This window comes from Neolamprologus brichardi, chromosome 22, assembly GCF_056152115.1.
Source record: "Neolamprologus brichardi isolate AB-2024 chromosome 22, ASM5615211v1, whole genome shotgun sequence".
NCBI lineage: Eukaryota > Metazoa > Chordata > Actinopteri > Cichliformes > Cichlidae > Neolamprologus > Neolamprologus brichardi.
In genome coordinates, this window is record NC_142124.1 from 21139284 (window position 1) to 21164149 (window position 24866).

The window sequence follows — 24866 nt, forward strand, 5'->3', positions numbered from 1 at the left end:
TTCAGAGAATCCAAACCTAGAGCTGCGAGTGAGGAACAACAGGAAGGAGGAGAGAGGATGAGATAAACCGCCCTCTCCTTCACTCGTCTCTACCACACGCTGCTGCTGCAGGGAGGAAGAGGGACTTTATCGCTAGCCTGCAGTGAAGTCAGTTGTTTCTAAATGAAGGATTCGTGTTTTCTACCTATTGGAGCTGTCAGAGAGGAGAGCGAGTGCGTCTCATTCTAGCAGCAGTGACTGGAGCGCACACGCAAAGAAATAAGAGGGAGGAGAGGGAAGCGCGTAGACTGACTCAAGCGTGAGGAGGCTTCCAGTACACCGTAAGACCGGGACTTGCGTGATCGTGAGTAAAAACAACTATAGGATTTTCTTTAATTTCTGCAAAGTAATGGGACCAATGTGTATATGATTCTTGGCGTTTTGAGTTTGCGCATTTTTTTTAAAGTGCACATAATGTTTATATAACTTTTCTCACTATTGAGTAACTTATCTTCTAGAGTTTACAGCTTTCAAAACAACTTTAAAGGCGGGGTTGCGTTTCCAAGAGTAAGAAATCCTTCTTTCTTTAGTTCTTTTTTACTTTAGATTTGGGAGCCTTGCACTATAAAACACCGGTGACAGCTAGAGAAATGCTTTTGGTTTAGACGTTCAGACAGTCATTTGATTTGTGTGATGTTGTGTGCCATTTATATTCATGGCGGAACGAAATGAATAAGCCTTCTGCTCACTGTCACAGGTTGAAGTGAACTCAAGATATAGCGTGACGGAGTAAGCTAAATGTGCCGAGCGGAGATGGAAAAGCGCATGTGTGTGTGCGTGTGTGCGCGCGCGTCACAACGTGAAAGATTTGGTGCGTAAGCGCCCTGTCATGTATCATTTCCCGTTCACTAAACTACCGCCGTTAACGGGCTCCACCAGCCAGCCACGTGTTGTGTGTGTGTGTGGTTGGGGTTGAACACACCAGAGAGGGGGGAAAGGAAAACCAGAAACATGTAATTTCAAGCTAGGCTGCGCTCACAAAATGCACGGGACAGCGATTAGTCACACGGGTATGTATGACTGCTCACTGTACAGCACCAGCGGTGACTGACACCCAGTTTATCATACTGGCCGTGCTAAGAGCTGCCTGATGTTCTCTGTGTCACCAGTTATTGTCGCTCCTCTGATATCCAGTCTAATAGGCCCGTGTATGATGGATTCAGGAACCTCGGGGCTTAGTAAATTGATGCTCCAGTCTAAGCCATCTTCCTTTGTTCATAAACTGTGCTTTAAAAAAAAGAAAAGAAAAGAAAAATAGGCTGTGCGAGAAGCTGTGAGACAAACCAATACATCAATGTCATAATTTGTTTTTATCCTCCCAGTGCATCCTCATTAAAACACCGTTTGAGGTGACTACTTTGTTGCTTAGGGGGAGTCACACTTCGCTCCTAGCAACTTGACATGCTCCCTCTCTGCTCCCTGCCTGTCTTTTATCACTCTCTCTGTCTCCTTTTGCCTCATTGTATTTTTTCCCCTTCTCTTTCCTGATGATGAGCGTCCATCATTCTTGAATAGGATCTGAGTGGAGCTCCCCACCCAGTGGGAGGTGAGCTGACGCCCCAGGGCTTAGTCTGTCACCTCTAATTTTAAAATTCAGTGAAATACTGTGCAAACGCATGTATGTAAGATAGCTAAAATAAGCATGCAGTTTTCATTAGTGCCTTGATTTACTGTTAAACAACTGCGTAAACTGCGTGACTTAAATCCGAGCTCCAAACTGTTTTGGGAGCCAAGCCATTTATATTTATTTATAAAGCGCTTTAAAAACAGTAACCACTGACCAAAGTACTGAACAACAGACTTAAAATATATCATATAAAATAGAAAAATAATATTGAAACATATTTTATATAAAATATATATACATTCAACAAATACATAGATTTTAAAGGGGAATAAGTCATACATAAAAATGTTTAAAAAAGGGATAAACTAATAACAAAACTCTCCATGTACACTAGCCTATTTATAATGCCATCCACTCACAAATAGTGCAAATTGTGGCTTTTAAAGTAGGCCCATAAAGGAAAATGGAAGCCAGCAGTGACTGTTTTATTTGCCTCTTTGTAGCTATAAATCACTTTAGTGCAACAGATACACAAGATAACAAGCACTATATGCTTATACTTGCTGCAAAAGGCAGCTAACACTCTTCTTTAACTTCTGGTAGCAAGCATGGTACAATTTCAAGCCCCTGTTATATTTTTACTATCCCAGAAACTGTAAATTAGATTACTGTAATCATTTTGTTTAAATAAGCATGTGGTTTTCATTAGAATTTGGTTAGTATTTCATTATGCTAGCAAATAGCGAAGAGATATTAATGTTATTACTCTGACAATAATATACTTAAACTAAACCTATGATGCTCATTTTTAATTCCTGAGTGTATTTGCATGAGTCACAGTTTAGAGTAATCCTTGCTTATTTTACACTGGCCCAGAGTGCATCCCTCCCTCTTCTTTTAAGTCAGCTTTCTTGTGATTGGCTGCCCCTCATAAGCAGAAGATTTGAATGGCTGGTGGTTGGGGATCACATCCAGAGCTGTGCACCTGAGATGACCATATATGGTGTGTCTGCTCTGTCTGACAGCATAAAGAGCTAAGAGAGAGAAACCTGTCTGAATCTGAGCCTTACCAGCAGTCAGAAGACTGACCTTTTAGTTCACACGGTTTACTTGTAAATATGCTGATCCATGTTTCTGTGTATGATGGAAACATCTCTATTTTTGTAGCAGCACATACTGGAATATATTGCAGCCAAGCTCTGACATTCTCCATTGCTTTTAAATAATTGGCAACTTGCCCTGGTCAGTCAACACACACACATAGACACACACACACACGCACACAGGTAGGATTTCCTCTTTTGTTCTGCTGTGTTTTTGGAAGATGTCAAATGTCAGTAAATGATTTTAGGGTGTATGTATCTTGACATGTAGACATGTCAAGATGTTCAAAATGAACTTCAGTATGGGAGGTTCATCAAAATGGGGAAGAAAGGCAATTTAAGTGACCTAGTATCTGGCATGGTTGTTGGTGTCAGATGGGCTGGTCTTGATCTGATGAGATTGTTACACACGACCGTCTCTAGAGTTTACAGAGAATGGTCCAGAAAGAGAAAATTTCCAGTGAGCAGCAGTTCCTTGGGAAAAAATGCCTTGTTGATGAGAGATTTCAGAGGACAATGGCCAGACTGCTTTAAGCTGACAGGAAGGCAACAGTAACTCAAATAATCCCCCCTATTTACAAGCAGGGTATGCAGAAGAGCATCTCTGAACACACAACATATTAAACCTTAAAGCAGATGTGCAACAGCTGCAGAAGACCGCACCAGATGCCACTGTTTTCAGCTAAAGTGACTAATACAATAGATTATGAGGGGCCTAATGCAGGTATGCTATTGAGTTAGACCTAAAACAATAACAGTGTTCAGTATCAGACAGAAAATGCCAGTTTCAGCTTTTCACCATTGTGGTGACTCCCAAGTGGTTCTATCTGCATTTACTGTGATTCCCACAGCCTGCGTCCATCATTTAGCTTCCACTCTGCTGCCGATGAATATTGCTACTTGGAAATCGGGCATCCCGCATCCCCACCCTCCCACCCCTTCCCGAGTGGCACAGGAGTTAGCAGAGCGGTGGCATAGTGCAGACGGATTATGCTCTCGCGTAAATCTGCTGTCATTTCAAAACTCTCTGTTACAAGAGATTCTCTAATGAGAAGCCCTCTGCTACTCCCTGTCTGTCTCCCTCTTCACTCTGCTCTCTCTCTTCTTCTCTCCTTTTATCTGTCTCCCTCTCCTGTCTCTACCCGTTTAATGGATGTTTTTTTGCTGTCAAGGCCTTTTCTTGCCTGTGTGTTTGCGCGACAGCAAGCGAGAGATTCTGTTTGAAGTCGACATGTAGAGAAAAAGGCCTCGCGTGTAGCGAAAAAGGCCTCAAGTCTTCAACTCAGACGAGTTTCTGTTGCACTACAACCTAGGTTTTTCATTCCAGTGTTGCGTCCAATTACAGATACGGAATACAACGAAAGGGATAATGAGGTGTCGAATAAATAGAATAGAGCAGTTGGCCAGTCAGGACCAAGACCAATCACAGTTTATTTAAGAGCAACTAAATCAGCTGTTACTATCAAAACGGTAAGTGTGTTATCCCAAGTTGTGATGGTTTCCCACTGTTGCCTTGTGAATGGAGTGAGACTTTGAATGGATGTGATGTGTCTGAAGGTTTTGCATGGAATGGGGCAAAACTTGGAATCGGATGATGAGCAGATCCAAGGGAAGTGATGGAAGACTGTTGTCTCTCTATATGATTGTACTCCCTATCTTTCCTCCTCCCTCCTAAATTTGATCCTACCATCTACTCCCAAACCTAAATCCCTATTCCCTAACCAGCCAGGATGAAGTCTGCTAAACATCCCCACATTACCCTGCCTTTACCCCCTCAGCAGACAGAGTGTATTAAAGTAGAGCCCAGGAGGGAAAATATTTGGGAGTGAATGTACACGCTGTAACTCAGTCATAACTCGGGGCCTACTCGACTGTCTGTTTGCCTGTCTGGAGACACTGTAATACTTTTACGGGACTTAGTAGGCTCTGCAGGGGAGAAGACTCGTGAGACAACAGACAAAGGGAGTGGATGGCTAGAGGACAGGGGGTGTGGAAGGGCACACTGTAATGTTATATTGTAAAGACAGAAAGGATTAGAAGTGGCACATGGCAATAGATGCGGCAAAGGTTTAGTTTATTGGAATTCCCATCAGCTAAAGCTCAGCAGCATCTATTCTTCCTGGGGTCCACACAGTGATATGAGGGACACAGTGAGAAGCGAGGTCGTGCAAGGTGAGGACTGAAATAGCATGACTGGAGAGACGTTAAGAAAAGAAATGTGGTTGGACGAAGCAAATGTAGAGGTCAGAACTGGTGACAAGAAAGAGGATGTTGCAAGACTGGCAATCAGACGGACACAAAAAGCAAGAATGAGAAAAATGAAGAGTTTACTGTAAGGATAATCAAGGCCATTGTGCCAGCAGTGTGCACGGAGTGGCCCTAATCAAAGGTGGTGGACAGAAGACGTAAGAGCGAGCGTTGTGCAAATTAAGAACAGGAGACAGCGAAGATCTAATGGTTTATGGGAGTTTAAGAAGGGTCAAAAGGAAAAGGGAGACAATCTGATAAGATATGCTGTTGACTCTCTCCTTCTCCTTCCCCCAAAGCATCATCCCGCCATCTCTCCTCATTTGTCCTCATTATGAAGCAGCATGTTCTATTGAAAGAATGATGAGTTTTAATTATGTGCTCTTTGCAAAATTTATTATAACTGAGTGTACTGTTTTAAGGCAGATGACCTATAAAAATATAACAAAGCTGCTTCCCTGTTTATTTTTTGCAACTTTTTAACCTTTCAAAAATGCATGTACAATACGATAAAAACTGTAAGTCACCCAAACCCACATACTGCACACACACACATAGACACGCACATGCATGCATGCGCAAACCAGGCTTAATGTAGTCTGTTAGGATCGTTAGCCGAGTTAATGTCCATGCACTTGGCCCAATGGGAGCGTCTGTGTCATTCTCCATGCTCCCTGAACAGATATGGCGATACAGATATAGACCTGCCCCTGGGGAACACATATACACGCTCACAAGAACACACTCGCACCCATAGATATGCAGATGCCTCATCTTGTGACTCTTACGGGCCGTGGTAGACGGGAATATTAAGCTTATCTGTGGAGATGTTTGGAGAGTGCCAACCCTGTCACATCTGATTAGCTTGATTTTGGCCACGCCCCCCAGTCTCTTGTCATTTAGCCCCTTTCTCTGCCCCCCTCTTTTTGTAATTCTACTTTCTGTTCCCAATTATTTATAGCATTTACCAGAGAAATTTTAGGCCATACACTGAACTGTTTTTCCAATCACCTGTTCTCAAGGCAATCTGGTGTCCTTACATCATTTTTTTTCCTTTTTTTTTTTACATTTATTAAAAGAACACGGATTTCTTTGTGCTTCAAGGCAAGCTTTGGATCAACATATAAATTGGTTAGCTGTACAACATGCCTAATACCTTGGTTGCCCTCTCCTCTCCTCTTTCTATCTAGTCTCGTGTCGCTCTGCTTGACAGGGCAGGAAATCAGTCTCATTTCTCCTTTAATTCGTTCTGATCAAACATGTCGCTCTCAATCAGCCCTATTTGATTAGGAGATGCACGTATCACAGCCCACCAAGCAGGTAATGGCTGACGCTCTCATATTTCAGTGCGCTACAGCAGCACATGTGTCTGTGTGAGGTATGAACGTGCAAACCTTAGATACACACATTACCTCCCCCCCAAAAAATGGATTTAGGCCTGTGTGTGACTATCACACACTTTATTGGAAGTGCTAATGCATTTTGTATATTTAGAAACTCAATCGATTCCATGTCTCCCACTCAAGTCTTTGTTCCATGCTTCTCTGTGGTTTTTTTTTTCTTATCATCGCAGATCTTTTGAACAAGCTTTCTAATCTCACCCATCTCCTCTCCTCACACAGAGATATGGGGTGTAGGCTCCCAAAGTTGCGCAAGACCGAAGAGAGGCACAGCCCAGGAAATATCTACTCCACCCTCCGACGTCCTCAGGTGGAGACCAAAGTAGGAGTGGCCTACACCTACCACTTCCTGGATTTCCTGTTGGGAAAAGAAGGTATGAAGTGCAGCTCCACGTCCTGTCAGTAGTCTCTGTTTAACAGACAGAAACATGTCCCCATTTATGTGTACAGGTGTTTTCTTTGTTCTTCTTTAGAGCTCGAGCTGGCCCTGCGTAATCTCGCTGAAACACATACGGCAAGATCGCTGTTCACATCAGCTCTGTGGAGCTTTTTTATCAGCATCCTTCAGCTCATTATATTAGTTATACGACCTACGCCTTTACGGTTTTGATGCCATCCTGTTTTCTACGGTGAAAAAAAAAGCTCTGACGACCTGACTGTGAGCTCCTGCCAAGTGCCAAACTGACGTTAAAGCGAGTGAGTGAGTAGCTGGCAAACATAGGTGTGTAATTAGCAGCTAAAATAGCCAAATACAGTCCACGGTTACTAGAGGCCAAAACTGAAGGAAGGAAGAGCTGCAGGATACTTGACTCAGTTTTCCAGCTAACCAGTAACAAAAGTTAAAACAGATGCAGAGAGTTATTCCTTCTTAAGTGCCAGAACCATAAATAAGAAACTAAGTCATCACCCATTAGCAGTATCATCTGTCTGCTCCATATTGTCAGATTGTTTCAGCTTAGTCTAATAGCTATTGGCTTTAACAAGAGCTCTCTCAGTATTTGTTTCCTTTGTAACCGATAGATCGGTTTTATAATTGATTCTTGGCAGAGCGAATCTAAAGATGCCTTTACAAATTTTAGTTCCCGAATCCTTCTGCTTGCTAACAATCGCTATGACAGCAATGAATGAGTGACTGACTAAATGAATGACTGAAAGAGATTTCAGACGCAGCTCAAATAAGAAGAATAAATCTTGGCCCTCATATGCAGCAGGCAAGCTTCATTCAGATCTGATTCCTGTTTGTCCCAGTTCCAGTCTGGAGGAGGCTCCGAGGAATGTGCCTTCACATTTGGCCATTCCAAAGTGCTTCTGAGGAATTCTTTAAACTGAGCCTGGTTGTTTGCTGCAGTTTGCTGTTTTATGTCGAACTCTCCTTTGCTTTGTCATCCTGAACTCTGGTTACAGATTTGTGTGCACGCATGTGTGTGTGTACTACTCGTAAAATAGCCACAGTAGCTATTCTAACTTTAAACAGTCAAGTGAAATGTTTAGGTCAGCAGCTCTTGTCTTTTTTTTCCTACATTAAGTATCTTGAGGGAAGAAAGTGGCTTATAAGTTGAAGTTGTTTCTGCGTGCAGCTCCTGTTGCAGTGAGTTCAAAGCCTCTAATTCTGAGATTCAGCTGTTATTGTGCTGCAGCAATGCCCTCTAACATCCCTTTGCTGCTCCCTCTCCCAGTGACAGTGTACTAAAGTGCAACATGCCACCTTTGGAAATGCGCGTTTTTGTTTGCACCGTTTTGCAAATATGAACAATTGTGTGTCTGATAATGCGTGGGCGTGTATGCTGACTGCGTCTTTAGAACATTTGATGAGAATCCTCAAGAGGCATTTGGTTTCTAAAAATACTAATTCTGCCATTATGCCGGTGTGGTCTGTGGAGAGAAGGCGTGAGGTGAAAAATAGGGGTGTGAAGGAGAAACCGTTGCGTCGAAGCCTCTTTGCCTTATGGCTTAATGTTTCTAAGACCCTCTGCTGTGCACTTCATCACCTGACAAGGAGAAGCAGGTGCGAGCAGCTCACCGAAATCCTTTTTCTGTTCGAGTTTCAAATGCAACAGTGTAACAGACAGCAGGCACAAAGCCACAGCCAAGTGGCACTGGTCCGGTTGCCAGTCGGCTTCGTTTTCAGCCAGCCCTGTTATGTTTGGCAAGTGGGTTAGGCTCTAGTGTTGGCAGAGAGAAATATGGCAACCCCAAATGGTGGTGACCAAAACAGACAATAGACATGAGGATTGCTTGTCTTCCTTGTTGCTGAAGGTGGTAGCAGATAAATTGTTTAATCACATGTGCCGCAGCATACACACATATAGATACAGGAGGACCACACACACTCTTACACAGTGATCATATAAGCATCCACGGTGCTACATTCACACACACAAAAAAACACTTCATAGCACTTAGTCAACAGAGTTAGTGTTATCTTTCAACAGACAGGCAGGTCATTTATATGGTAAACTCACTGACGCCACCTGAGCTGCTTAAGATTGGTAGACTATTTTAGGATAAACACAGCTACTATGAATTGATTGTGTGTGTGTGTGTGTGTGTGTGTGTGTGTGTGTGTGTGTGTGTGTGTGTGTGTGTGTGTGTGTGTGTGTGTGTGTGTGTGTGTGTGTGTGTGTGTGTGTCTGTGAGAGGGTATATGCCGGCCCCTCTCTCTCCATTTGTGATAGAGAGACCAAGAGAATTGAAGGATTCCTGGAGGATTATCTGATTGTTTGTGGAGATTGAGAGACCTCATTCCCAGCAAAGGGATTTATTTGTATTTGTGTGTGTGCGCGTGTATGTGTTTGTGTGTATGTAGGAGGCAGATAGAGGAATCTGTATGTCAGCCTGTGTCATTGAGGAAACCCACGGTCAAATGCGTGCTTTAATTCAATTTGGCTTCCATTAATAGTATTATTTCCCTGCCAGCGTGACTTGATGACTCCTCCACAGTAACGAAAAACAAATATTTTCCCCGGTGCCGCTGTGAAATATGGGAGACTGGATGGCTGTTTATTAAACTAAGTTGTGTCCTCGGGAAGAGGAACTTAATGTTCAGAGTGAGGAGGAGCACAGTGTGATTTCTAAGTTGACCTTTGACCGCTGAGTGATGAAACTCACCAGAAACAATGTTGCTGATGATACAGTATCAGCCTTTGTTTTCTGAGCTCTCGCAGTGGTTGAGCTAAAAAAGAAAAAATATTATTTGTTTTCCATGTGACTAAGCCCAGCTCCGGGTCACGGCAACCCTGTGATTAATCTAAGGAGGATGAGGAGAAATATGTTCAACATTTCGGGCATTTGCCCTGCGGTTCACACATGGCCATTTATTTGGTTTGTCAAGGCGCGTCTCGTCACGTGACTCCATTCTAATGTCTCCTTCGGTCTTATTACTCTCCAGTCTGCTGTAGCTTGACAGATCGTCTTGGCTTGGCGAAAGGTACCATGATCTTCATCATCGCTGCTGTAACACTGATCGGTTACCTCGACATTGTCAGCGTGAATGTAGAGTATGAAATCTAACAGCCAGGTGTGGCATTTAAACCCGGCCGGCTTTGGTGTGGAAGATCTGCTCAGTAATGAACAGAAGAAATGAAAAAGAATGGAAAACCAGGTAGAAAAGAGTGGAGAGTGCAGTCATGGTGGTTTATTAGAGAACAGAGGACAAAAAAAAAAAAGAAGAGTTGTGGTGAATGCTAGCTGGGTCTGGTGCGGGGAGGGGAACGAGCAGCTTGTGAGTGAGGAGAGAGGAGAAGTCGAGAGAGAGAGAGCTAGAGGTGTGAGAACGAGTGAGCGGGAGCCAGGACTCTGCCGACGTGTGAGGAAGGAAGTTAGGTGTGATGCTGTGTGACTAACGCTGGTCTCTGGAGCAGACAGCGAGGAGCTGAACTCTGCTGATGACTTTCTGCTGCCCTGCAGAGATGGAGACCCACTCGGCTCATTAAAACTTACAACATGTGTCTAATGCTCAGCTCTGTGCGTGTCCCTGTGTGTGTGTGTTTGTGTGTGTGTAGCTGGAGTTGTTTGCGGTGCTTTTGCATACCTGTGGGCAAGTTTATTTTCGAGCAGAGTTATGCGCACAGTTTTTGCAATGGTTTTGCGTGTATAATTGAAGTATTTTTTGTGTACTTCACTCACACCACGACGTTATGGCGGATTTTTTCTTACATGGCCTTGCCATTAGAATATCTCATGTGATGCATTTGGCATGCCACAGATCCATCACTTTGTGGCACCTGCACATTGCCTGACGCATTTTTTTCAAGGTAAGCATATCAACATTTTTCAAAACGGAGAGCTTGTCAGCCTGACGTACTTCAAATCATTCCATGTTTTTTTCTTATGCAGTTTCAGTCTTATTGGCAAAAGGCCTTGAGAGAATGCCAGCAAAGATGGCAGAGAGATGCTATGTGTCAAAAGTGAGCCAGACTGGAATTCACAGCATCACAAGTACATGGGCACTGTATGTGCCTTAAGCGCCACACTGTGTTCTCACCACAGCAAAACCTTTTCTCTCCGGTTTGTACTCGTCAGCCATTTTTTGTGAACCCGACGCTTTCTCTGAGACATTTCTCATAAAGTGTGTGTACTGAGGAGATCGTTCCTCCATTGTCAAAGCTCAGATACTGACCGGCAACTCTCATAACTTGGAGCTACATTCCTCAAACAGCGGGGGAGCTCCAGGCTCCTGGAAGTTGATTATTTTATAGTCACTGTTTTGGCACATATCCTCGCCTGAAACCTCTGCAAGTCATTAGAAGGATATTTAAATAAACGTGAACCTCCAGCAAGCAGGGGGATAAGCCTTGAGGGTGGCTGTAAGTAGTAATCCCCATGCATCACCTAGCAGGCTTAGCGCAAGCGCTTTCTTCCTAACGCACGCGCACACTCAGACAACAGAGGCAAAAAGATGGCCCGCACGCACTCGCGCATTCGCTCGCACAGTGCTGCTGTGGCACACATACACTGCAAAATATGCTTTACAGTCACACATTTAAATTCTGGGATTTGTACATGGAATTAATAAGCCCTTTCAGGCAACTACAGGAAGGGGATGACTCTCACGCTCTACATGTAGCTTGTGAAATCATGGGTCAAAAAGTGAGACATTGCCTTTAGCCCAGTGTGGCAATGATGTGGTCAAAGCTGAGACAAAAATAGAAGATCCACAGAGTGTCCCACAGTTGCTTCTTGTGCCCGTGAAACAGTGTATCCTTGGATTAGTCTCTCTTTTAAGCAGTTGTAGTGTGTGGATGGACATTTTGATAAAAACACTCATACTTACCTTAAATGTGCACTTTGCCCTCTTAGTTTCAAACCCCAAAAGTCACAGAAAAAAAGACAGTTTGATACTGATGCACCCATCAGACTCTTTCACCCTTCTGACACTAACCTCCCTGGCACCACAAAACTCCAGCCAGCTTTTCGGCCCTGAGCCGTTCCCATTCTGGAGCAGAATCGCATCCTCCCTTTTAAATCCCACAGTGGCAGACGGTATAAATGAAGTCGCTTCCCAGCCTAAAGCACTTGCAGAACACCCTAATAACTTTCTGTATTCCTGTCGGCATTAGCTGCGATGCCTCGACTGCATCTCGTTGGTGGGTGAGTGCCAGCCGTGCAGAGCTAATGACGGCTAATGACTGTTTACGGTGACAGGATCGTTGTTATCCCCCCCACCACCGCCACCACCACCACCCTACCCCAGTCTCCAGCTGTTATTATTATTATCACTGTACTGCTTTTGATAAGTCCCCACAGACACCCTTTTAAGTGTTTGCCTGATGAAAGGCTCTTGTGGTTCCAAGCATTTATGCCAAAATGATGTGATGGTTGGATTTTCTCTGGGAGTTTTTTTTCCCACTTTCTTTCTCCCATTGTTTCACTGAGATGGGAGTCAGGAGAATGTGTCCTCATGTGCTTGTATCCCTAACATACAGACACCCAAGAAGCTGGCAAGTATGTGTGTGTGTATGTGTGAACATGCCAGATGATGAGGAACAAATTGAAAATGAGATGGTTTGCACATTTTCTTTCCCTCTCTCTCTCTCCATGTGTGGATGTCTGTGTGTTTTGTGTGTGTGTCTAGTTAATTTATTCAGGTTATTTTCTCTTCTCCAGACCCATGCAAATGAGATTGAATGGGGAAGGATGACAAGCATTCAGGCACAAACAGACAGCCTCATCTCTCGCTCTCTTTCTCTGCTCTCCTCCTTCTCCAACCCAGCTCTGCTAACCGACTCGTTCTTTCTGTCTGCTGTTTTCTTTACTTGTCTTCTCTCTTTTTTTTTTTATTCCCCTCCCTGCCGTCCTCCTCCCTCTCACACACCTGGCTTCGCTCAAACACCCAGCCACGTGCATGCTTCCTTAAAAGCCTGTAAACAGGCAGAGAGCCTTACTACAATGCACCGACCTCAAGAGGGTCGCTCTCACAAACATTGCGCTCTCCCTGGTGGATTTGCCTCCATACGATAAGCCCTGCTAACCATTTCCACTGAAGTAAACGGGTTTTCTTTCCATTGTGTTTGGTAATAAGAGAAGCAGCTCTGTGTTAGCGATTGCTGCTAATACCGTACGCCCAAACAGGCGATGTGATAGCATTGTCTGTCAAACCTTTTGATGTATGTGTGTACGTGTGTGTGTCTGTGTCGGGGGGAAAGATGTGTTAAACTCTCTGTTAATATGGGCGAATGTGGTTCCAAAATAAGCACTTTCCAGCATCTGTCCATCCATAACAGTGTGTGTCCCTGCACACTTGTGTGTGTTTTCCAAAAGCCAGACTGTGCTGGTGACAGTGAGGACAGAGGCTAATAGTTCCGGTGTAATTAGTTTCATTAGTTAGCATGAAGATGCCATGTGTTGTTGTTCAGTGTGAATTATCATAATGAAACATGCTCCATCTTTGTTCCTTCACACCCTTTGTCCCTTTGTCTCTTTCCCCACCTCTGTTTTTTTTCTGCCCCCACCTCTTTGTTTCAGCTTTTATCCACTCCTATGTAATTCTCTGCCACCTTTTACAACCTGCTCCTTATTTCCCATTACCCTATCCTTGTATAACCTTGTTGTTCTCCCTTTCCTCTCACCCGTTTTCCTCCCTCCAGAGGTGCCGGTGTCATCAGTCCTTTGTCTGTCCTCGGTCAGAGAGCTGCCGGTTCAAGTCAGGGAGCTCTACGCACAGGGTTTTGTCCTGGTTGCCGTCCACCCTTTTGTTCACCCCTGCGGGCCCCGCCAAGCACACATCCAGCGCCAGCTCCACCGGGCGGTGCTGGTCCGAGAGACACAGAGGTAAACCTATTAAACATGCTTATGCCTTGAGCAACTGTACCCAGCTTTAGGGAAGAAATTGTAACCTGTAAGATTATTCACTCTAGATTGATTAAGATAATTAAGATGATTAATTTGCAGCCTCATTTAGGCACTCGTTTGAAGCTGCCAGCCTATGTGACTTCATTGTTTTGACATGGAAGCCAATTGAGACTCATTATCACAAGCTTCCTCACCTGCTTTTTTTTAATTGCTGGTGAGTCAGCCACTTAAAATGGCTAACTTTAGTTCTGTATCCCAATTCTCTCACTCTTGACTATAAATGTAATATACTGTACTGAGACTAAATTGTGTAGCTGTCTCATCTGTAACCCAGTTCTTCTTCACTTCTTGCATGTTTCCAACCTGAGTTCATTTTCAGTGTCTCATCAAAGAAGTTAATGAACCCAAATATAAACCATATACATTCTGTGCACGCTGAGCTCTCCTAACACTGCTCATTATTTATGAGTATATATCATCATATGTGTAGTCCTGTTGATGTGTTTATTGATGGCTCTGTTTCATTTTTATCTTTGAATCATATTAAGTTTTCCCAATGTTCTCCGTCTGTTTTCCTGATTTTCATTTATCCTATGTTGACGTTCCTGTTTTTTCCAGTTGCCTATGCTAAATTTTTAGCCATTTTGGCACAGGAAGTTGTCTTGAGACTGTTTGTATTGTAAGGTAAAGACACTAGAATATTATTGAGAGAACCCCTGTAGTCAGACAATCCCCAATGAGTAAGCACTTGGTGAGAGTAGAAAGGAAGAACTCTCTTTTAACAGGAAGAAACTGCAGAACTGGGCTCAAGGAGGGTGAACTGTCTGCTGCAATTGGTTGTGGGGTGGAGGAGAAAGAGCGGAAAAAAAAAATCGAAGGAGCACAGACAAAACACAAACTTTAGGAGACAGAAGAGAAAAGTTTATGAAATGCTACTGCAGCATGAAAACGAGCTGGCAATGAACAATGGTGAAAGGAGGAGGAATGCTCAGCCAGCCTAAAGCAGCACAACAAAGTAAGGGTTCAGTGTCATGTGATCCAGCCCCAATTATAAGCTTTATCAAAAATGAAAGTTTGGGCCCTAATCTTAAAAGTAGATAGGGTGGCTGTCTTCAGAGTCCAAACTGATAACTGAAGGCTCTTCTTCTGGAAATTGAAAATATGCCTCTGCGCTCTGAGATTGAAGAGCTCTGTTGGGATACGATGGTACTATGAGGTCTATAAGATATGATGAGGCCTTATTATTGAGGAATATTGAACCAGACGCTTGGTACATTTCCCATGGTCTTCTATATGATCAAACTTCTTTGGACAAGAGTTTTCCATACTGGCTGTTAGAAACAAAATAAGTTTAGGGCACTGCTGCATATTACTTTCAGACCCAGAGGATAGATCAGTTTTATAGTTTGTGGAGTACTGAATTTTATGATTACTTCAGTTGCTCCCAGTAGAAGAATAATGGTTGGCTAGTCTGACCATAAGAGGTTTAAAATGTTTCTCCCATTTTGTGACTTACCTAAAAATCTGCCCGACTAAATTTAGAGAAACATTTATGTTTCAGGGATTCACTAAGGTTTAGCACTGTCATCAGTTCAATTCAATTCATTTTTATTTATATAGCACCAAATCACAAAAACAGTTGCCTCAAGGTGCTATTGTAGGGTAAAGAGTCTACAATAACAGAGAAAAAACCCAACAGCCAGATGACCCCCTATGAACAAGCACTTGGTGACAGCGGGAAAGAAAAATTTGCTTTTAACAGGAAGAAACCTCCAGCACAACCAGGCTCAAGGAAGGGCAGCCATCTGCTGCGACAGGTTGGGGATGATGGGAGAGAGAGGCCAAAAGACAAACAGTGAAAGAGAGCCAGAGTTTAATCATCTTTACTGATGGAAAGAGAGGTGAGTGAGGAACACCTCAAGGGTTTTGCAGCCACAGCTTTCCCATCTAGTGGCCTTCAGATTCAAGGCACTTCGGCATTGGCTTCTTTTTTTCTGACCTGGACTTTATGTTCATGCTTTTTACAGTCTAGGGCAGGGATATCAAGCTAATTTTACACTTTGAGCCATGTAGAGACCACTTTGATCTTACGTAGGCCAGACCAGTGAAACTCCTCTTTCTGTCAGTGTGAAGAAGTTAAACTACACATTTAATCTCTCAAATATTGTAATATAAGAAAAAAAAGTTACATTTCAAAACAATTTTGATGACAGAATCTTTTTTTCTTCAGTGTGAAAATGTTACATTTCTATTGTAGTGGGGAAAAATGGATATCTTCTGTCATTAATTTTTTTTAACCCATTAGTTGATTACTTTGGTGTAATATGAAGTGCCATGGTGGAGGTTTAAAGTGGTTCACATTTTCCAAAGTCTTCAAGTGGGCTGGACTGGAGTCTTTGCCGGGGTGATTCTGGTCCTGGGACACCTCTGGTCTATGGTTAGCAGGCTAGCATGAGGAAGTGGTGCTAGCATAAAAACAATGGTGTGCCTCATGTTGGAACTAGCATGGCTACAGAGCTGTAGTCTATAAGCCCACCAGTATTTGAACAGAGAGGAAATTCTCTCTTTGGATATTTTTTTAGATGGTGGTAGTTTATTGCATCCCATTTCTGTCATTATTTTTTTTTCCATTTTCAAGATATATGGATAGGATCTGATCCTTTTAACAGCTCATGCTCTCTCCAACAAGTCATCATCTTACTAGAACCTTTTTAAAATAATTATTTGAATAAAGATGTCTCATGTAGACAGGATCATTCCTTTGTCTTTCATTCAGAGAGCTTTGATTACATAGTTTGTAAACTCCCATCATCTATAGACCATGAAATTAAAGGCATTACTTTGTTTAGTCTGCAGTTTTTGGAGAGCCTTCTCTCTTCCTCTTGTGTGAATTCAAGCAATGGTTTACACACACACACACACACACACACACACACACACACACACACACACACACACACACACACACACACACACACACACACACTGTAGTGTACCGACAGGTGCCAAGCTGCTCCTTTGATGCCCCTCCTGCCAAGTGGTCCTGCTGCTTCCTGGCACCTGTCACCGTGGAGACGGCTGATTGCATCATCAGCACTCGCCAGAGGGGAACGGCACACTGAAAGAGAGAAACCATCTCTCCATCCTTTCATCTGCTTTCTTCAGTGATGACCGTCCCCCACTTTTCCTTTGTCCTCGTCACCCCCCCTCCGTCCCCTTTACTCTGCCTTTTATCTCCCCATCACCACCATCCCCTTTCATCAAAAACCCTAAAAATGAAAGGGAAAAAAATATGACAGATCTACTGTTTCAAATCTAACTGAGAATGTCGCTCACGCCTCAGAGCGCAAGATATTACCACGGCCTTCCCACTGACCTCAATCCAAATCTGAAGAGGCGTATCTGAATACTCCTTTTATGATGGTGTCTTGCAGCGGGAGCAGAAGGAAATTCAGTCCTTCTTCTGTCTAATAAGTCTTTTGTGGTTTTGATGAATGTGTGTTCTCCTAAAATGGAAAATTTTCCCCGTATCAGATTTGACATTATGTTTCTGCTGCAATCATTTTGAGCCAATGAGTGCTTGTGAACAGGAGCACATCTGCCAGATACTATATAGCTGTGGCTCCTTTAGACTAATGCTACTATGTAATGCTACTTGGTCATGCTGTGGCTATAATGACCAAGATATAAAAAACTAAATGAGACCGTCTAGCACAATGTCATTAGAGAGCCAGCGCATTCTGGCATTTTCTACTTCACAAGAGCAGAATTTAGCTAAAGTATAAATTTCTCACCTTAAATTTCTTTCTCACCCTTAAGTTCAGAGAAAAGCCAACTGAGATGGGCAAGAAATCGTCTGGAGACGGATGTCTGTGTGGCTGGTCATCAGGCTGCTGACCCAGAAGTCATCCAGAGCTACGTCAAGAGGGTGAGTTCAATTGCAAGTGTAGGCAGCTCAAGCTTCACTGTGTCATATAGATGTAAAATAGTATGTCACTTTCATCGCCTCGTATATCCAACACATCATCCAGTGTTACTTTATTGAAGCCGCATGTGCAGAATGCTGGTCCTCATGAGGAAAGGCCTTGTTGTGAAAAATGCACACAGGTTGTTTCCTGCTTGGTCAGAAGAAGACAGGAAGACATTAAGTATATTTAAAATTCTTCTTCTTTCATGGTTACCTTACCATACTTACCCTCCTCGCTCACTGTCTCCATACCTGTTGCCCTGTTTCTCTCTGTGTGTGTTTGTGTGTTTCACGTTGGCACAGCACGACTGTGACGGTAAAGGAAATATTACCCTGCTCAAATGGCCACAGGCAACTGCCTATAATTGCCTGTCTGTGCCATATGGTAGCTCTGCCTTTGGTACTAGCATGCAGATCGTCTTCATTTCAAATGGGGCTTTTCCATTTTAAAATCTTGCAAATTCACCTGGCTGAAGAGATTTTAACAACGCGTTGTGACAGGAGCTGAACAAAAACCCAAGCCCAGATGTCATACGTAGGACCCAAGAGGGAGTTTTAAAAAAAAGATGGAAGAGAAGAAATCAGCAAAAGACACTGGATTTTGACTAGTTTCCAATTACACTGTTTGCTAAACCCGTAACAAGGAAACCAAAGGAGAAGGAACATAACGAAGAGAGTGTCATTGTAAACTACAGAAAGAAGTAAGCCCCAAAGATGGCATGCCAACACAGAGCCTCATGGTTGGCATTTATCAGCTGTTAAACTCACTTTTAGTCTCTCTGCTCATGAATTCTCCAACAGTTCTACATTGGGAAATGAAAATGTGCACTATTGAATAGATTGGCATTTGAACACCCAGAGAGCACAAAGGAAAACCTGACTGGATGGAAATGCACATCACTGAGTATAATATGATAGGCTTCGGCAGCGTGACATGAATAACCAATCAGATCACAAGCTGCCAGAGAGAGTTCGAGATAAGAACCCAGGAGCTGCATCGAGCAGGCAGACTGATGGAATATATGTGTGTGTGTTCAGTTTTGAAATTTTATACTTTTTTTTTTCTCGCCCCACTAGCGTACCCCCTCTCTGTCTGCCTCTGGACATACTCATCAGATAAATCTGTGTGTAAACTGTGCGCGTGTGTTGGTAATAGCGAGTGTTTTTAAAAATGTGATATGCATGTATGGACGAGTGAAGTGTCAAAAGTAGCGGGTAATAGGGGAAGATGTGTCTCATTATTGTTCAGTGTTAGTTTGCAATCTGATTTCTCTCCTGTCGAGTCTGTCTAAAACTGTCAGCCCAAATATCAGCTGACAATTAACCACCAGAGCTCCGTGGGAGGGAGCGGCATGCGCACACATACACAGACGCACACACAAACTCTGTCACACATGTACACACACGGGTGCGTTGAGATAATGAGGTCCTTTTGTCATTTGAATATTTGATCTTTGCAGATGATTAGGTAGGTTGTTATTTTGCAGAATATTTAGTCTGCGTATGTCAGCCTTTGTTTGTGTGTAAATGAGGCTTTGTTTGCCTATAGTAAAAAAAAAAAAAAGACTGCAAATTTATTTGTGGTGCGGTGAAAGACATCCTTTATATGTATGCATCGCTCAGATTTGTTATAATAGAGCGTATGGGTGTGCAAATATTGCCGTTGCAGATCCAGGATGTAGCAGAGCAAGGTGTGATGTTTGTGGGCTTTCTCCAGCAGCCGGGGGGAGGACCTTGCTTCTTAGGAAATTGGGATCCCGACGAGCTGTCGTCCTTACATTCAAGCCCTTCTCCCATACATCGACACCCCTTCAGTGCCAACACCAGCCCAACGGATCCTACAGAACCTCGTCAAAATGGTGCTGAAACTGATCGGTGCTCCTCTGAGTTAGATCATTGTGAGTTTAAATGTAATCCACAGGAGCACAGCACTTTGGGCCCAAGAGAACCAGACTTTAGCCCCGCCCCAGGAGAGTCTAGTGAACAAGTTCTTACCTCACAGATCAGCTTCAAAGAGTCAACGAATGAACCTCAAAATCACGTCAAACCTGGTTTAGACACAGTTCAAAGCTCTGCAGAGACCCAGGGGAACGGGCTAAGTCCGACCCTTCCAGAAACAGTAGGTTCAACAAGGCCGCAGGAGCGTGGTGTACCAGGAGCTAAAGGAAACTTGAGTGGATGCACAGAAAAACGTTTTAGCCTTCCAGACCAGAGAGAGAGACGTGGTTCAAGCTCAGACAGCTGGCTCAGCTCTCCAGAGCTGGATCGTAACAGTGAAGGAAAGTCTGCTCGTGCACGTGGGCAGAGCACAGTGACGACGCACAACAACAACCACATCAGGCTAAAGAGTTCCGAAGAAGACAAGGGGGCAACCTCGCCACTGGCGCAGGCCAGTAAGTACGCAGGATCCTGTTTGCTTGTTTACTAGTTGGGTTGTTTCTGCGTTTGTGAATTTTACCTGTTTGCATGTCCTGTAGGAATGCAGCTCTTTGCACTGTACAACCACACAGAAGAGCTGAACAGCTCTATGAGGTTCTACTCACTCAGGGTGCCACTGCAAGTGCAAAAGGAGGCAGGGCTAATCACAGGAGTTGATGCACACTGGCTCGACCACTTGACCCAGCATTTCAACAGTGGAGCACACCTCATTGATGGGTTTTTCCATCTCAGAGATGATAACGGTAAGTCCTGTAACCATAGCAATGCAACACCATTTTTCCATGTACTGTCACACGTAAAATAAAAGTTGACAGACCAAGGTTGTGCTTCCACTCCTTTCATGTCTTTAATTGATAGTTTTCACTTGTTTGATTTTAGTTTCAGTCATTTTGGCTTATTTTTATCCAATTCAGTAATTAATCTAAATGAATCCTTTCATACTCTATGCTTGAATAGATTCATGGTGTGGAAAGCACCCAGCTTTAACATAACCAATACAATAACACAAACTCCTCACCCACTACATCTATGACAGTGCATTTTTTTAACCTTTAATACACAACCTCTCTGGCTTAAGTAATCAGACTCCTAAACCTAAACATATGTTTTTGGCCTCTTGGGGGCAGTACAGTAATCTGCAAACACAATCATGATTCGCTAGCCTCCTTTTTAAAGTTATAAGGTGACTAATTTCGACAAGAAGCAGACACAAAACAACAGGATGTTTCTTATTCCATTTTTTCCCATGTTCTGTCGTGTCTGTATAATGCAAAAAACAAAAAAACCCAGAATGCAAACTTTGAAACTGAACCAAGAAGCAGTGTTGCTAGCAGTAAAACCAAAATCTGCCAAAATAAAAAAGCATCAAAGCCTCAAAAATCCATGTTGGCGGGGGGGCTGCTCAGGCTGTAGATCCATGCTTCACTGTTGAGTAATGGATGATATGCATGGTGTTATGTGCAGAAAGTCCACGGCTTATGCCATAAGTCACTGTTCAGCCACCCATGGAATAAGCAGGCTTAAGTCGAGTGGAACAGGGGATGAAAAATGAGAGATTGGAGAATAGAGATTTAGTTTTTAGTTCCTCTTTGAATCCCATTTATCCATTTGTGTTTATCTAACTCTTGTCTCCAATTTGTCCCCTTTTTCTCTCCAGCTAATGGGGTTTCATCTGTGGATAGCGTGTTCATCCTCCAAACCTCTGCTGAGGAAACTGCAAACACTTCTTATGATGCTATCGTAGTTGAGCAGTGGACAGTTGTTGACGTGAGGTTTTTCAGGCTTTTAAAGCTCTAGATAAAATGTGCTCTCTTGAGCAACCATTTTGGCTTTAAGCTTGTGCCATTACCTACCTGCTTGCATTTTGCATGCATATATGTATGACTGCATTCTTTATATGTGAGCCATTAGCACTCTTTCCTCTGTCCAGGGTGTTATGGTGAAGACAGACTACATCCCACTGCTTCAGTCTTTAGCTCCGTATGGATGGAGACTGATGTGCGTGCTACCCACACCCATTGTCAAGACAAACAGGTACCCAAGAAAAAACACACAACTGTCCTACCATGCACCCAGATCCACTGAGTCAGTACGTGCTCTGAATCGTATCACCTAAACTCAGCAAGGACTACGCTTTGTAGACTGATTCTTTCTCCTAAGATGTTGCCTGCCTCATTGTTTTTAGGATTAGGACTGACAGCGTGGCTTAGATATGCAGGGCAGATGGTCCAAGATCTGACAAATCTTGATCATATGCTCATCACAACATGAAACCGCTTTTGAAATCAGCCAGGGCTCGCGAGCAGTAACGCTGTCATTGAACTGCTGTTGTCTTGTAACCTGTCACTTTTACAAACTGCAGCATGCAGAAACTGGATTTCAGTAAATACAGTGGCGTGCACGCTTCTCGCATTACAGCGTAGCGGGTTAACAGTAGTAAAAGTGCAGCTCTCTGTCTTTGTGCAGTGACGGGAGTTTGTCGACGAAGCAAATTCTTTTTCTTCAGAGACCCGTTTTGCAGCGCAAGAGAAAAGACTTCAAGGTTTGTCTCCCTTTCTTCTTCTTCAATCTTCGCAACAAACCTGTCACTCTTCTTCTGTTGTGCCTTTAGGGCACGTGACTTTATGTCACAGAAGGTGCCATTAAAAAGTCATGTTTCTAAATATGGGATGTACAGCGAATATATAAATCCACTCCGGAAAAGTCTAATAATAGGCAAATAGTTGGCCTCAAACTGTACAGGAAGAAGGCATCAATAAAAGAGGCTTTGTTGTAGTTTGTCAGGTGTCTGGAGAGATAGAAAGAAGAAGATATGACACAAAGCACAAAACTGTCTCAAACGCATGTATTTGATTTCAGATGCTGAACCTCAGGGGTCGCAGCAAGGCAAAGAAAAGTGCTACTGGAGAATTGCTAGAGGAGCGAGAAACCAGGTCCCCTTTGATAGAGACAGAGATGGACAGGTTAAGAAGAAACTCAAAAGAGGAGGAGGAGGAGAAGGAGGAGGAAGAGGAGGCGGGAGGAGGAGGGAAGAGCAGGGACAGCGGAAAGAGCAAAAGAGCAGTCCTGCAGCAAGGTGGGGATAAAGGGGAAGAGGATGCACCACATCAAAAGGACTTCTTGTTCCTGTCGAAGAGCAGGGCTTCTCTTGAAGACCAGGAAGAGGAAACTGACATTGACAAGATCCCACTGCCCAAGCAGGAGAAGTCAGTAAGATGGACAGATTTCTATCAGGAAGCCAACGCAGGACCCAAGGAGGCTGCGAGGGTGGAAGAGCGGATCAGACAACAGCTCTTTTCTGGTGTCTGTTGACATATTCGGCACAAAGCGGGCAAAGGGGACCAAAAGCTGGTTATTCTATAAAAAAGCTTTTCAACTTTTTGTTGACTTGCATTTTTTTAGTTCTTTGTGAACAAGCCCAGAAATAACCACTGTATTCATATTGCGTTCTGTTGCTAACGCTTCTATCTGCTCTGTTTAGGGCATTAACACAATGCCTTTTGAGGTCGTAGCTCCTGTAAATGGGAAAAGTGTTGTGCAGTCTTCTGCTTCGGGTTGGTGCTGCTATGTGTCTTTATATGAAATGAGACTGTACAACCTAGAGTTAGCCTCCAGTCCAAGCCTTAAGTATTATTCTTTCACACTGTTGTATTTTACTACATTCTTGTAATAGGACTGTGAGTTTTGATTTCAATGGGCTCACTGTATTTTTATATGTATGGAAATAAGTATAATTTAAGAGGAAAAACAAGTGCGTAGTACTGCATTACAGCCTAAATCGATCCGTTTGTGTTTGCTTATGCGACGGCTGAAGAGTAACAAGGATGCAGCTCAGTGATGTTGATGGTATTTAAATCATTTGATACGTTGTTTTGATTCCAGTTTGTGAGCGCTTAAATGTGTGTTTTTGCTCACGTATCTCGGTCACGATTGTTAATAATCTACCCTATTTTAAAGGATTTGTTTAGAACGAATAATAATAGCACATATATAATTATCAGATGGCTTAAATTCTCACAGGTGCAGGAAAAAGTTTGTTTTTTTCATATTTCTGTAACAACATGATCTAATATGTCATCAAATTTGTCTAGTGTGAAAAGTAGAAAAACACAGTTAAATAAAGGTTAGATATTATGTGACACTCTATTGAGGAAAGTGACCATTTACTGGTATGACTGGGCCACTGGTAAGCCATTATGGCCTAGATGCCACAAAAAAAGCTTCAAACGATAAGTCTACCAACACTAGGTTTCACATATCAGACGAGGTTCTTATCTTTCAATGGGGTGCTTTCAAAAAGACAATTTCTTTTAGTCTCATTGAGCTACAAATCTCACTTGTGCATGTGATCTTTAGTAAGCTGCACCAGTGTTCTTGGAGAGCAGTGCTTTTCTCCTTACACTCCTCTGCAGCTCACCGTTATTGTTCAGTGTTGTCCTGATGATAGACTTACAAACATTATCCAAGCAGTTAGCCTGGGTTTCTTTGGGGTTATCGTACTCCTTTCTCTTTGTCAGCCACTCCTGGGGAGGGCAACACTAGTGGGTGGGTTTGCATCCTTTTTCAGGGTGGTAAGCGTAAACAATTGTTATTCTGAAATCCTTAGAAATTCCTTCCTTCCTTTGTACGTACGGCGACAAAGGGTAATTATTCACTTCCCTAAATGTGAGTTATAAAGAATAGACTTTGATAGTTCTATAAATAAAAACAGAGAGCACACACACAGTCAAGTTTTAGCCGATTAAAACTGGAAATTCTTAGGTTCAGATTTCACCTACCTTTGCCACACACAGACATACAATCATGGATCATTTTCCTCAATAACTAAATGAAGTTAATAAATAAGCATCTTTTTTTTTTTTTTTAAATTTAATCAGTAGTTAGGACTTTTGTTAAAATCCAGTAACAGTTTGGATCTAATTTATGCAGAAATATAGAAAAAACTTTAAGGGTTTATAAACTTTTATCCTGCAACATTATCAGTATGAATCTCAGATAAACAACAAGGGTCGGGATTTGAAGTGCACTGAAGTCTTGTTTTTATTATTGTAATAAGGTGTTGGTTGCAATTTGTCAGAGGAAAAGATAACAAAGCCTGTGTTAAACAAATCAAAGTCTACACGGCTACTACTAGAGGCTGTTGATTAATTGACACTTTTTTTTGTAATTTGGGTAAACTTGACCTTAGAAAACGTGTAATTTAAAAATCTGATATTTACGACTCATTTCCTGGACCACCTGTGTTGTGTATAAGTAGTGTAACATGTAGGTCTTCATATAAAAAAAAAAAAAAAGAGTCAATAAAGTCTTTGCAG

General features: G+C 42.9%; 1 protein-coding gene across 1 annotated transcript; it reads left to right on the forward strand.

The window, feature by feature from the left end:
• Positions 1-88: 88 nt before the first annotated feature.
• Positions 89-24865, forward strand: rftn1a (raftlin, lipid raft linker 1a). Its single transcript, XM_006787618.2, has 10 exons — positions 89-343; positions 6579-6730; positions 13442-13625; positions 17466-17574; positions 19283-20006; positions 20091-20294; positions 21209-21318; positions 21482-21585; positions 22018-22093; positions 22411-24865. The coding sequence occupies exons 2-10, from the start codon at positions 6583-6585 to the stop codon at positions 22861-22863; spliced, it is 2112 nt and encodes a 703-aa protein (XP_006787681.2). The 5' UTR covers positions 89-343; positions 6579-6582; the 3' UTR covers positions 22864-24865.
• The last annotated feature ends 1 nt before the right edge of the window (position 24866 follows it).